The 14,088-nt window shown below is 29.9% G+C and overlaps 3 protein-coding genes across 8 annotated transcripts; 2 read left to right on the top strand and 1 right to left on the bottom strand.

Moving 5' to 3' along the window:
* The first annotated feature begins 666 nt into the window (after positions 1-666).
* Positions 667-1,949, top strand: LOC118648112 (protein immune deficiency-like). The gene is made up of 2 exons (XM_036294357.1): positions 667-1,108; positions 1,344-1,949. Exons 1-2 carry the CDS (start codon positions 932-934, stop codon positions 1,482-1,484), a joined length of 318 nt encoding a protein of 105 aa, XP_036150250.1. The 5' UTR covers positions 667-931; the 3' UTR covers positions 1,485-1,949.
* Positions 1,950-2,841: 892 nt separating this feature from the next.
* On the bottom strand, positions 2,842-12,263 carry LOC118648111 (deoxynucleoside kinase-like). 3 transcript variants are annotated; one of them, XM_036294356.1, is made up of 5 exons: positions 12,096-12,234; positions 6,337-6,687; positions 4,650-4,849; positions 3,294-3,546; positions 2,842-3,205 (listed from the first exon to the last, which is right to left on the bottom strand). In XM_036294356.1, exons 3-5 carry the CDS (start codon positions 4,818-4,820, stop codon positions 2,883-2,885), a joined length of 747 nt encoding a protein of 248 aa, XP_036150249.1. In that variant the 5' UTR covers positions 4,821-4,849; positions 6,337-6,687; positions 12,096-12,234; the 3' UTR covers positions 2,842-2,882. The 3 variants fall into 3 exon arrangements, with proteins under 3 accessions (XP_036150249.1, XP_036150248.1, XP_036150247.1); XM_036294355.1 differs by having other exon boundaries at positions 6,337-6,740; positions 12,096-12,198; XM_036294354.1 differs by lacking the exon at positions 6,337-6,687 and having other exon boundaries at positions 12,096-12,263.
* On the top strand, positions 6,747-11,214 carry LOC118648110. Of its 4 annotated transcripts, none has more exons than XM_036294351.1 (6): positions 6,747-6,953; positions 7,233-7,530; positions 7,600-8,232; positions 8,840-9,422; positions 9,531-9,863; positions 9,951-11,214. In XM_036294351.1, exons 2-6 carry the CDS (start codon positions 7,255-7,257, stop codon positions 11,111-11,113), a joined length of 2,988 nt encoding a protein of 995 aa, XP_036150244.1. In that variant the 5' UTR covers positions 6,747-6,953; positions 7,233-7,254; the 3' UTR covers positions 11,114-11,214. The 4 variants fall into 4 exon arrangements, with proteins under 4 accessions (XP_036150244.1, XP_036150246.1, XP_036150245.1 ...); XM_036294353.1 differs by having other exon boundaries at positions 7,233-8,232; positions 9,951-10,168; positions 11,036-11,214; XM_036294352.1 differs by lacking the exon at positions 7,233-7,530 and having other exon boundaries at positions 7,819-8,232.
* Positions 12,264-14,088: the final 1,825 nt, after the last annotated feature.

Genomic DNA, 14,088 nt, shown 5'->3' with positions numbered 1-14,088 from the left:
TTTACATGTCATCTATCCTCCGCCGCACTGAAATCTCGAAATTTTTCGGCGTGATAGGATAACTAACATGACGTAACACACGATAAGCTGCAATTTGAAACAGATCGCGAGCGACGATATCGGAAAATTAAACTCGTTATCTAGGTGCTCGTAGTTACGTGATAACTATTCATAGAAAGGCGAATTTCTGTAGAATTGTATCTATATATCAATGAAATGTTATATTCAAGATAATAAATATTATGCAACACGATGTGGACGAGATTTTGTTATTTTTTAAGTCATAACTGTGGCAATATTAAATGTCTAGTAACCGGCATATGTAACAAAGTAGACGAGCCAGATTGAATTCTCTATAAGGATTGACGATATAATAATAAAGGTATAATAAAAAAACTTGTAAAATATCTGAATGAGGACCTAACCGGATACTTAAAAATTTCCTGAAACGTTTTAAATTAATTTATAAAATAAATGTAAAAAAATCTTACCTAAAATACACGTTTCTTAAGTTCTTAAAAGAATATTATCAAAACATAAACTATAATCTAGTTCTGTAATCAATTTCTTAAATGTTTATTTTTATAATATAAAAAATCTACATTATAAATTGTAAAGTATTTAAAAATTACAATTTTAACACTAATAAAAAACATTTTAAGATCATTAATAAGTTTTTGCATATAAGTGTCTCAATGCAGGGATATATTAGGTAGGGATATATTTGCTTTTTTAAATCAGTATTTCTTCAATAATTCTTTGAAATCAATTTTCAGCACAAGGAGCGAACATCGTAAATTACAACATAGTCAATTCCAATGGAGTGAAGATCGGCTCGCGCACGAGCTACATATGCAATGTAAATCAGTACCCGGCGAGCAATAACGCGACAGCACAATCCGAGACAGCTTCGAAACCCAAGTACCGGTCGATGCCCGAGAACGTGGAGGAACTGAGCACGTGTGAGGAAGAGCTCGGGTTCGATGAAATGCTCGTTATTAAGACACACGTTGGGCACGGATGGCGGGATGTCGCAAGGAGACTCTCGTATTCAGACGGCCAGATCGACCAATTCGAGGAAAATTACAGGCACAAGGGTATCGACGAGGTGAATATCAAACTCTAAGAATCCAATATTCCATTTAGGATGATTCATCTTCGTCAAACTATCTTGTTTGAGCAAGATATTTGAAATTCAACCGATCCAAAATTGATTACTATCAATAAAACATTAAATATATTCACGTACTTAAATGTTTCACACGAAAATTACAAACTTCTCATAAATACGTACTAATAACGAGCGATTTATGCTAATTCTCATCTATATATGATGATTTCAGGTAATCTATCAGTTACTGCTTGACTGGAAGCAAGCCAATACACGGGATGCTCAACTTGGCACATTAGTTAACATATTGTGGTCTTGTCAGGAGTATGACTGCGTCGAGCGATTAGTTGCAATTCGCAAGAATCCGTCTTAATTGGACGCGACACATAAAAATTCCTACACTTGTACATACATACATACATTTACGTAAACAATTGTGATTTTTTTTACTCGAAGTAACATTTTTATATACATTTTATTTTATATATAACGTGCAGACGTATCTTAAAAGACACGGTATACCAATTGCAAATATTGTTTACATTTGCCTAATGTGTCAGATTGACCGAAAAAATATTGTTGATTGGATTAATTCGCATTTGGCATACGGTTTAGCATTGTATGTTGAAATCGCAATGAGTCTGCACTTCAAGGGCGAACATGATCTGGTTAATAATACGAGGACATGAACAAACGCATCTATAGCCTCATTTCGCGATATACATGTCTACACATAATATTATAACGTGTATGTATATATGCATTTCTTTTTATATTCATCTCTAATCCATTTTGTAAAATTTGGTAAGAGAATAAACATGTAATTCATCAAATATTATATATTTCTTTCAATTATACAAGTCCATAACATTCAAAACATATATGCTTTAGTATCACACATTCAAATTTAGCATTGTCTAAAAGTAAAAATGCATGCACGTGCATACAGCCGTGTCTTATAATAAATATATTTTACTTTTTAATTTTATTTATCTTACTTTTTTCTTTTTTATACTTACATTTTTTAATTCTTAAATTTTCTTAAAGATAAATACATATTCCATACATTTTTACAATTTCTTTTTTCAAACGTTTTATAAAAGTTTTATAGAAAAATACAAAATTTTTATATCATTAAAATGTGCACAAAAAAGAATAATTATAAATATTGCTGTAAAATAAATTAATCAACTTCGTCTATTAAACAAAATTAAATATATATTCAATATTTAAATATATAATCCATTTGCACATTTCTAACAGATTTTTTGACAAATATTAATTTATCATCTTTCACGCAAAATATCTCCATAAATATTCACAAATTTTCTAATAATTTTTCTTTTAATGCTAATGCTATTTCGTACGTATCGATAAAAAATATATTATGTCTTTTTTACAAAGAAACAATTTATTTAAATACACAAAACTGCAATATATTAAACAAATTGATAAATAATAATTTAATTAAATATGTATTGAGGTGAACAAATTTCTCGTTAATAATTAAAAATACATTAATTTTGTAATTTAAGTACAAACAAAATATAAAATTAATGTGAAATAATTGATTAAATACATATTACATATTCAGTACAAATTCAATGTAAAAAGAAATAAATATAAATATGTCAAAAAAGAATAGCAAATGTGGCTAGTGGAATTAAAATAATACAAAGTTATGTGTGTAATAATTAATCAATGACATAAATGCATGACACGTTCAATCGTACTTAAATTAACTAAAATTCTTATTTTATTAATCTACAATTTAATCTGAAACAGCTTTAATTTCGGGTAACACGCGATTTGTCGATACCGTAATCATCGTATTATTCACATCACTATCGTCTATCACTTTGTTGAAGATTTCATTTTTACATTTTTCAAATTCCTCTACCATTTCATGGAGTTCTCGATCACCATTTATGGTTATAACCGGTGACGGTACTGGCTTTAGAGTTTGATGATAGAGCCAATCATCATGGATCTGATGGATTTGCTTTAGATATTCTAATGAGATAGCATTTTCCTCTTTACGACCTCGTTGTTTCATTCTGTCATATACGATCTCAGGTGTTGTCCTCAAGTATACTATTTAGCAACATAGACAATATGAACGAAATATAGATATTTTCATTAATTATAATAATTCTAAAATCTATATATATCACATATGTACCTATCAAATCGGTTTCTATATTATTGGCATTTTTCAAACACCAATCATACCAATTTTCTAAGACAGTTACTTCAACATCACGCAATACATTTCTGCGTTTCAAATTTTCGACAAAACACATTGCACTGTAAACGGATCTCTCCATAATTTTGTATGGTGATGGGGTCTTACAAGTGTGCAATTGGAGCATAGTCAATTGTACATATGATTGAAATAAAAAGGCATAACGACGCGGTTCGCTATACATTAATTCCTGTAATACATTTTACTCATTATTATTAATGTATATTCACAATAATGAAGACAATAATATTTTATATTAAAATTGCACGATAGTATAGTTGTAAGATAATAATGTAATTATTTTTTTCACTATACATTTGCCTAATGTAGAGCCATTACACAAATCAATCAACAAAAAAATAAAATTTTAGGGAAAGCTGGAGACGTTTATTTTACTAACAAAAAGACAATAATTTTTGAATCATAAAATTTTTTAATTTCTTTTATAGATTTGGAAACCCTTCTCTAGAATGAAAGTATATGCATTATTACTACCAGTCTGTATTACGAAGTATATACCGAAAACGGAAAAAATTGCTAATTCGTGTATTTTTAGTTGAGTGTGATATCTAGAGTCACATTGTAACAATATTTGCCTAATATAAAAAATCTACAAATTGTATTTACGAAATTCGAATTTATGAACTGGTAAACAACAAAAATAACGTCGACTTTAACATATTAGATTTTTATGCCTAATTGAGACAAAAGCGCACCACGAAAATTTAGGTTATATACGTATAAAAAGTCGACAAATAAAGCAATATAAAAAATGTTTTCTCATTTTAGGTATAAAGTCCAATTAACAGACTGATATTAATATGTGTATTTTAATTCTGAAAAATGGTTTTTAAATCAGTAAAAGAAAAACACGAAATTTTATTAATAATGTGCACGAATGATTCTACATTATTGATCCCAATTAAGTTTGAGGGGGTACTCTAGCATCCCCTTAGCATAATTACATTTTTAAGGAAAAAAGATATTTTAAATAAATTTATATGAAAATTAATCCTAAAAAAATATCAATTTGTAACGTATTTGTTTGAAATTTTATTATTTTAATATTTTTCTGAAAATCATTTACTAGTAAATGTGCGACTGGTGTAATGACCCTATAAAAATTTGAGATATTTTAAAATAAAAATAAAATAAAACATTGTCTTTAGTAATATTTAATAATATTTACTCATTACTATTGTAATTTTTTACAAATATTTATTTTAAAAAATCAAATATGTTTATTAGATTATCTTTAAAATTTTAATTTAACAGAAATATTGTCTATCTCACCAGAAGATTCGTCCCAGACACGTCACGCCAGAGCTCAACTGGCTCTTCTAGTACTGTAACATTGTCAAATTTCTTAAAATGGCTTAAAAACGTTGTTTTACCACTTCCTATGTTGCCTTCCACGCATACAGTGAAAGGACGTTTGTAGAGTTTACCAATGGAGCCAGACATCTTTATGAAGGCTTCAAGAGCTGCTTTACCTAAACAGACAATAACGTTCAGCTTTACTGCCCAGTACTAGAGATGTACTGAAGATCTGCTTGATTCTGCTTGTAAGAAAATGACGTGCTATCATATATAATGCAAACAGTAACAGTAATACTTCAAATAAGATAACTACTTTCTTGGAATTTTATCAACAAAGTTCTCTCATGTAACTAAATATAATGATAATATAATGATATTGATGATATCAATGGAAAAATGTTATATATCTTTATTAAATATTGATCATTTTATTATAATACATATTCTCTGTTCACATTATTCAGTAAAGATTCTCTTTTATATATAAGGTGTTAAAAAAAGTATTTAACATTTACACATGATAGATAATGTACACCATAATTAAAAAATAATAACAGAACAAGCGCAGTAGGTAATGCACCAAATTATGAAAATATAGATTCTTCAAAATTCAAACCAGTATGTTTCAATTCCTTTTTTTAACCATTTTTTTATATGTTAGGATCACAATTTGCTTATTGACTACTACATGTTACAGTAGTTGGATAGATACATCTAGCTGGTATAAATTCAGTAATTGCTTGTAAAGTCTTCTTCAAATAAAAGTAGCTCATATGACAGCGGATATTTTTCTTATGTTGCCCTTCAAGTGCAACTTTTCATATTAAATATCAATACAGATAAGGTATATGAAATTATTGAGGACACATTCAGAACGTGGTTAGTAAATACTAAGGTGAATTTTTATGCCACATGATATAAGGATCTAATGTTGCAAGAGTCTGTGTTCTTCTCGTCTGTAAAATGGCTTTAAGAGCAGTTATTCAATCCTTATCATATCCAACTAGTGTGCGACACCGAGTAGCACTATAATAGTCTCTAATATCTTTAATTTTTTGTCTTAACTCAACTAAATATTTATATATATATATGACTAATATAAACCTAGAGGTAAAAATATTATTAATGTAACAAATTTTTCATTAATCTCACAGATCTTAATTATTTTTAAATTATTATAATGATTAAGAATCTATCATTCGCTAAAAGTACATTTGCAATGCTTCTCAATCATTGAAATATTTATAATAAAATTTATTCTTTATTATCAACATTTTATATTCAAATTTATTGAGTTTTAAAACACGCTTCAAGTATGTGCTTTATGAGCAGGAAATATCTGAATAAAATGTAATTGTTTTGAATTAAAGCAATTATTAAAACTGAAAGGTAAAAAGAGTATTTGCGCAAAGTAATAAATAAAGCAACAATCCAACAAAATAAAATTATCGTCATTGTTACACATATAACTTATTAAAATGCTATGATCTTCATTAACACGCATTATTACTTTATTACTTATTTTTGTATATATTATTAGAGAAAGAGAAAAAGGTAACATAAAATGTCTTACAGGGGGAATTTAATAAATTCCCAGCGATCAACAATTAAACAATTACACGTTCGATTCTCAGTTCACATTACACATTTTGTCACTCACCAACGGAATTACCGTGCGGTCGTTCACTCGTTTGCAATTCGAAATCAGCTGATACCCAAATCAACGCTGGATCAAATAACAAACGCACGGGGGGAGCTGACGCAGGTCAACCGCGGCTCTTGACGAAAATGCAGTTCGGAACGTCGCTGATCCTCGATCCTTCGGCTCAATAAAGCGGGAACGACACGCAGGCGACACGCACCAGTGAATTGCCGCGCAGCTTTCCCGCCAAAAACAAAACGCGAGCGCCATCTCGTGGGCAGACAGCTCGCCGCGCGCATCCGTCCACTCAGCTGCACCTCCCTCCTCTCCTCCCGCTGCCAGGAGGGGAAGCTCGATCGCGTATCTTTGCTGCGAAAGAAGCGCAGCTAAGGTTGAACTGAGCATGCACGGTCAACTCCTATCTGAAATTTCAGGCCGCGTTAGTTCATTCTGGTATATTCGGCCAGGTGGCGCTTATATCACTTTAACGGTCAGAACTTAGATTTGTGATCAGAACGTGATATATATTACGGATATCTCTTGTGAAGATTTTTAATTTACAATAGAAAAAAAGAAATTGGTATAAAGTGCGTGTGGAACGTGTATAAAGAATATCAACAATATTATCTGATAAGGTAAGTTGCATATGAAATATAAAAATAAAAATATCACAGATAATAGAGGTAATCGATAATAGAGGTTATGTTAGTTTTAGTAGTATAGTTTTATATTTTACATATCAATTTTATATTTTAATAAAATGTTTTGCATATATTTTTGTAAACAGAATTTGTGCTAATTTTATAAGTACAATTTTTTGCAATGTCTGTCAGATTATAAAAACACAATAATTATTTGTGCACGTGTGCCTAAAGATAATAAAGACATAATTTTTAAGATTCTTTTATTTTTAGTTTGCAGTTTTCAATTTTAATCATGGTTGAATGGATTTGTATTGTACCAGGCTGTAAATCTAATTCAAAGGCTCCTGGTCATTTTTTTCCAAAGAATCCAAAGTTATCACAAAAGTGGAAAGAAATTGTAAACAATAGTATTCTTTTAAATTTATCATCAGAAGAATTAACAAAATACAGAGTATGCCACTTACATTTTTTGCCTGAAGATTATATTTACTCTTTAAATCGTCGAAGACTGAAGCATAATTCAGTACCTAGAGTAAATATAAGTTATATGCATACAGTTAACATAGAGGTAAATGATATAAATATAAGTGAGCAACATTCACAATCTGAAACAAATATAACTGAGTTGTATTTACAGTCTGGACAAAATACAACTGAGCAACATTCACATAATGCAGTACCTATTGAAAATATATATAATACGCAAACAGTTAATACAGAAGTGAATGATATAAATATAACCGAGCAACATTTACAACCTGAGACAAATACAATTGAGTTGCATTTACAGTTAGAACCAAATATAACTGAGCAACATTCACAATCTGAGATAAGTACAGCTGAGTTACATTTACAGACAGGATCAACTACAACTGAATTACATTCACAATCTCAAGAAAGTAATCAATCTAATGAGATTTTTACAAGTAATTTTCTATGTGCAGAAAAGAATCCATTGCAAAATGATCAAAATAATATCACAAATAACACAGTTAATTGTCCAAGTACATCAAGAAACTCAAGAAATATTCTTGAATCCGTTACAAGACAATGCCATTTAACACCTAAAGCACAGAAAATATATAAGAAAGCTATAATGTTAGCGAAAGAAAGAAACCGAATGAAAAGCCGAATAATAGATTATAAAACACGCTTGAAAGATGCCAAAAAGTTATTAAATTCACCATTTTGTAAACAGTTTAATAGTTTAACTCCAACGCAAAGATTATTTTTTAATATGCAATTACGAAACACAAATTATTCTCCAAAGGTAGATTTCAAAGTATTATTTAATGAATTAAAATCATCGTTACAGGCAACATGCCCAGAACGAAGTTCAAAATATTTGAGCAATATATCTTTCGTACCAAAAGCATACAATTAATTGTAAATCTTTGATATAATATTATATCTTATTATAGTTGAAAACTTGCTGCAATAGTGAGATACATTTTGTAAAAACGAAGAAAATAAATTATTCTAAAATTATATTTTAAAAATAGACTGAACAGTGACAATATATACCTATAGCATATTGCAATAAATATTTGGTATTTATTGTAATATTGCATATTGTAATAAATATCTAGCACACAATAATAGATATCTATTACAATATGATACCAGATTATCCTTTGAATATGTTTTTGTAATTTTTTTCTTTTTTTACTAAATGTGTGTTAGCCTATTGTAGTAATTCTTCAAGTCTATTGTTGTAAATAGTATTACTGTGTAAATTTGTAATTTTTTATTATTTGTGAAAGATATACTTGCGCAAATGCAAAAAAAATTTTTACATAAAAAAATTCAATTATTACGAAAATTTTATATTTATTAGAAAAACTTTTGAAAACTATTTTATTATTATTTGTATATAGGGAAGAAGATTTACGATTGATGAAAAAATTTTAGCACTGTCGTTGTATAAACAATCAGGATCTTGTTATAAACTATTATCAAAATTATTTGTTTTACCAAGTGCTACAACTCTCAAATGTTTGTTACGGACAATTTCTTTACAACCAGGAATTAATAAATTTATTTTTGAGCATCTTCAGCAGCATGTTGCAGAAATGAATGAAAGAGACAAATTATGTATTTTAATGTGGGACGAGATGTCGTTAGAAGCCAATTTGCAATATGATCAACTAGATGATAAAATAATTGGCTTTGAAGATTGGGGACATAGACGCACATCATTGATAGCCGATCATGTATTGGTTTTTATGGCACGAGGAGTTCTGAAAGGATGGAAAATTCCACTGTGTTATAATTTTTGTAAAAGTCAAACAAAATCTGCACAGCTATTAAGATGTATCAAGGAAATTATAAAAAAATTAACTCAAGCTGGTTTAACAATTATCACAACTGTATGCGACCAAGGAGGGCCAAATATGACATGTATTAATAAACTTCTTGAGGAATCAAGAAGGAAATGTATACAAACAGGTCAAGAAGATCGTAAGTATTGTTTTAATTTTTATATAATATATAATAAATAACATGTGCATAGAACAAAACTGATACTTAAACGATATATAATACGTAAATAATTTTTTATTTTTTAAGGAGGTAATGTTGAACTTTTTGGACAAAATATTGTTCCCATCTATGATCCACCACATCTTTTGAAAGGAATTCGCAATAATTTATTATTTAAAAATTTGGAAATTAATATAACTAAGAACACAAAAACAAACGAACGACAGTTAGCATCATGGGATATTATTGAATTAGCATATAAAATGGATATTAACACGAATACATTAAATCGTCAATTGCCAAGATTAACTGATGAACATGTAATTAAATCAAAGATAAAAAAGATGAAAGTTAAGTGTGCTGCTCAAATTTTTAGTGCAAGATTATCAGCTTATATTGAATACAACAGCAAAATCAAAGGTAATTGAATAAGTGATAATTATTACTTTTGTTAATTTATTATTGAATTGCATAATATATTAATATGTACTTTATTTATCTTTGCAGGAGGATTTATCGACTCACAAATTGGTCCGCTACAAATACCAAACAAAGCAGGATATGATACAGCAATAGTTTTAGATTTTTTTAACAAAGTTTTTGATTCCGTTAACGCACACACTTTGCGTCCAGAAACTCCTTTACGTGTTGCAGTAACTGAAAATAGCAAACATCATGATTTTTGGCCATATGCTATTAAATTATTATCCAACATGCGGTATGTAGATCCAAAAACTAAGCAACCAGTTAAATGTATACCATCACTGAAAAATTGGATTTTTACATTACGTGGATTTCGAAAAATTTGGAAAATAGCTAATAACGCAGGTATGCAATTTTTAAAAACGCGAAATATTAATCAAGATCCTTTAGAAAACTTTTTTGGCATGATTCGCAGCCATGGACGCAGAAATATTAATCCTTCATGTAGTCAATTCTGTGGGTCGTTTAAAACACTTTTAATCAATAATTTAACTTCAAAACAGTCTATGGGTTCTAACTGTGAAAACAAAAATGATGGTGATTTGTTATTTACATTAAAACAATTTGTGACAAACGTTTCTCACGAAAATAATACAGAAGAAATAGAAGAAGATTATATTCAATCACATCAAATTGCACATGAAACAATAGTACACAAGTCATCTCATAAAAATGGTCAAGTATATGTTGCTGGCTGGATTGCAAAAAAGATTTTGTCATTAAAACAATTTAAAAATTGTCCAGAATGTAAACAAAATCTTTTAGCGACAGACACAACATGTGAAGAATATGCAGAGATAGCTTATAAAGAATATGTACAAGAAAAACCGTCATTAATTTATCCATCCATGTCTTTTTTAAAATATGCATTTATTGAAGCCGATAATATTTTAAATCAAAATATTTCTTTATTATGTTTTCGTAGAAACGTTTCTGCCTTATTACAGGCACGTTTGAACGATAAATTAAATTTAGATTTTTTAAAATGTAATCAACATAAAATAGAATTAAAAAAAGCTGTAATTCAAAAAATTACAAGATTATATTTATTTAATTTTTGTAAAACAATTAACAAAATTTTATCAGGTCGAGATACTAGACATTTAGGAACAAATATGATATTGACACAAGCAATTGAACTTTATAAAAAGAAGCAAAGTCGATATAAAAAAATATTAAAAATATAAATATTATATTTTATAGCTTTAATAGCACGTTATTTGTTCTTAAGTTCTGTCAATACATGTTTCTAAGCATGTCTTTAAAAATAAAAATATTATATAGAATAGTTTTGTCTTTTTATTTGTATTATTCCTTAGTATTTAATATAAGTATAAATTTAATACTCGAAGTATTTATTTTGTTAGTAATTAATTATTTATTTGTAATGTTTTAATACACCAAAATTAAAATATTCCAAATAAATATTACTAACTAAATAAAAACTACGGTATTAAATTTCTCTAAGAAATATTAATAAATATATATATATACTATATTAGAGGTCGGCCATATTGAATATTAGTTTGTCTATGTATATTCGCCCAGGTGGCGTTCGAAACACTGTTCCAGATCAAACTATGGGAGTTGATTATCTATTTACTTTTATAATCTGTGGAACTGAGCGCATAACCAAACATTCGCGTACATGCACAACCCTTCCAACTCATCGAATGCAATCGAATGTCGGAGATGCAACTGAAAGACACAGAGAACGACGGGGAAGAGGGCGCAGCTTCGAATCTAAACGAGGGTAAAACTGATCAGATAAAAAAAGACAATAGAATTAAGGATTTAGGATATCGATGCCATAATGAGGCCGTAAATCCCTCATAATTTCATTTTTGCACGTTGATTGTTGCGTACGTTAACGATGCTGTTAAAAATTGAGTTATCGTTCTGAATGCGTGTTTTAGCTATAGTTACATCACCGATGCCGGCATGTCCGCACCCGCGGAGACCGATTATCGAGTGACAAAATGCGTACAGCGACACGGCGCGGCGACTCTGTCGATCGCCAACGTGGTGTCCTACGTCCTCGTCCTCCCGCTAATGACCCGTAATTTAATTAATCTCGCTACTGTCATCACGCGCTGGCAATCGAATCGCGTCGATCGTCGTGTGTCGTCGCGACGGCACGCGTTATCAGGGTGCAACGCTCGCACTCACCGGCGGAAGCCATCGTTGCGATCTGCCAGTTGCGAACTGGGAACACACAACAATGAATCTTGTTGTCTCACAGGAAAACTCGACGTGACGTCGTCCGCGGCGGCTTCTGCCGCTTCTACGCTCCTGCCATTTCTGACGCAACTGGACACCGGATTCCGAGCATTTCCGAGCGTGCGCGCGAACACGCGGGTGGACACACGTGACGACGTCAAACGACGCCGAGCGATATCGATCCGTTATCAAAAGATGCAGCTTTACCGACGGCCGGATCGGTGATATTACCAGCGAAAACCGAGCTTTTTTGGCAACTCGTCGCGCACCCCGACGTCTGAAACAAGAAACAATTGAAAAATATATCCCGGATGGTACAGAAATTGGAAAGATAAAATTATATGTAAGATGGTTTTTCTTTATTGGTTGGAATCAGGACTGGATAAATTAATATATATATTTTTTAAATTAAGCTGAAGTTAATTGTTTGTAGAATAAAATTCGTTACGTTGAATTAAAAATTAATTTTAATAGCATCAGAAAATTATAATTTTGTAAAGTTAAATTATTCATATAGATCATCAAATAGATTTAATATTTTATTTGTGATTTAAGTTTACATGAAATAATAATAAAATAATATTTTTTAAGTGTCTAAATTAACCGTTAAATAGTTAAATAAAAATTAATAGTTAGAGAACTTTGTCTTCACTTTTTAAATTAAATATTCTCTACTAAGAAATTAGGAAGTAAGTCATAGATCATGGAGAGGGTAGGGACAATAAATTTTAATTAAAAATAAAATGAATGAAGAAAAATGTTTAAAAAAAAGAGATATATAAAACGATCGAAAACTTTATTTTTATTTTTATACATACAAATTTTACCTTTTAATTAGATACTAGAGTATTAGGAACAACGAAATAAATCAGAGCAATTACAAAAAAAAAATTTTGTATACCTATTATATACATATAAAATCATAAAGATGCCTGGCTTTTTATGAACCTAAAAGAAATTATAATAAAAATATGTTATAATAGTTTCTTCTTTATATTCAAGGATACTCGTTAAACTAGCGGCTTAACGAGAACGTCATCGCGTCTTTGTTCGCATTTCAGTGATCTCTACACGCCTTTACACATCAGCACATATGGCCGACTATAATTTCCGTCAAAGTACGCCGCCTCATGAACGAAAAGTGGCACAAACACGGCCCGTTTTTGATTTATAACACCGAGAGCGGTCCTAGTTACAGCTGGAAACGTATATCCGGGACCGGGGAGGTATCTGGGACGGGAATGTGTGCGACTAGCTGCCATAAAGAATTCCTGACTTTGAAAGTGGCCGCGACGCAAAACTTATATTATCTACTAGATGACTTTTATTAGAAACCCTTCCTGGCCATGCCCTTCACTCGTAGGAAAGGGTTCAACTATAATATCTAACGTTATAATATATTATGTACCTAGAATTTTATTGTGAGAGAAGATCAAGGTAAATATAAATAGAATTAGTTTTCTGTGAATTATCATAAAAGGATTCTTGATTTACAAGGTAAAATTTGTATTTGCTAGATGGCTCTTGTTAGAATTTTTTCATGCACTTTTAACCAGCAAATAAAGCTCAATATTTAAAGCATATTGCATTTAAAATTGGATAAGAAGCAACCGCAATGAATGAGAATAATTATTTGTGAGTTATTATAGTGCGTAAAAAATCTTTGTTTGGCAAATGGCCGAACTTATATTAAGCCTTATATTAACTGAATAAATTCATCAAAATTTGTTTGCTGAAAAGCAGACAGCGTGTTTAAATCTGTAATAAATTTTTTAAAGAATGTACGACATTTCAAAACATTATCAAAAATATAAAAATTGTTTTATTATTACGTTGAGTATCTGTGAAATTTGAGCATAATTTTCATATTGATTAAAAAAATTTCCTGTTTGTTTTTGATTCTTATATAAAAATCGGATTTTGCAAATTTAAGAAAATAGCA

The sequence above is a fragment of the Monomorium pharaonis genome, unplaced genomic scaffold (assembly GCF_013373865.1).
Source record: "Monomorium pharaonis isolate MP-MQ-018 unplaced genomic scaffold, ASM1337386v2 scaffold_183, whole genome shotgun sequence".
Taxonomy (NCBI): Eukaryota; Metazoa; Arthropoda; class Insecta; order Hymenoptera; family Formicidae; genus Monomorium; species Monomorium pharaonis.
The sequence above is the reverse complement of the archived record's forward strand: the minus strand, read 5'-3'. Positions and strand labels throughout refer to the sequence as shown.

What these genes read in the sequence shown, in the direction of transcription:
- LOC118648112 (XM_036294357.1), top strand. Translation starts at nt 932, where the DNA reads ATGCCCGAGAACGTGGAGGAACTGAGCACGTGTGAGGAAGAGCTCGGG. An exon ending in GGCACAAGGGTATCGACGAG is followed by an intron (nt 1,109 to 1,343) that starts GTGAATATCAAA and finishes TGATGATTTCAG; the next exon opens with GTAATCTATCAGTTACTGCT.
- LOC118648110 (XM_036294350.1), top strand. Translation starts at nt 7,255, where the DNA reads ATGGTTGAATGGATTTGTATTGTACCAGGCTGTAAATCTAATTCAAAG. An exon ending in ACACAAATTATTCTCCAAAG is followed by an intron (nt 8,233 to 8,839) that starts GTAGATTTCAAA and finishes ATTTGTATATAG; the next exon opens with GGAAGAAGATTTACGATTGA. An exon ending in ACAAACAGGTCAAGAAGATC is followed by an intron (nt 9,423 to 9,530) that starts GTAAGTATTGTT and finishes TTATTTTTTAAG; the next exon opens with GAGGTAATGTTGAACTTTTT.
- LOC118648111 (XM_036294354.1), bottom strand. An exon ending in TGTCTGGGACGAATCTTCTG is followed by an intron (nt 3,547 to 4,649) that starts GTGAGATAGACA and finishes AATGTATTACAG; the next exon opens with GAATTAATGTATAGCGAACC. An exon ending in TATAGAAACCGATTTGATAG is followed by an intron (nt 3,206 to 3,293) that starts GTACATATGTGA and finishes GTTGCTAAATAG; the next exon opens with TATACTTGAGGACAACACCT.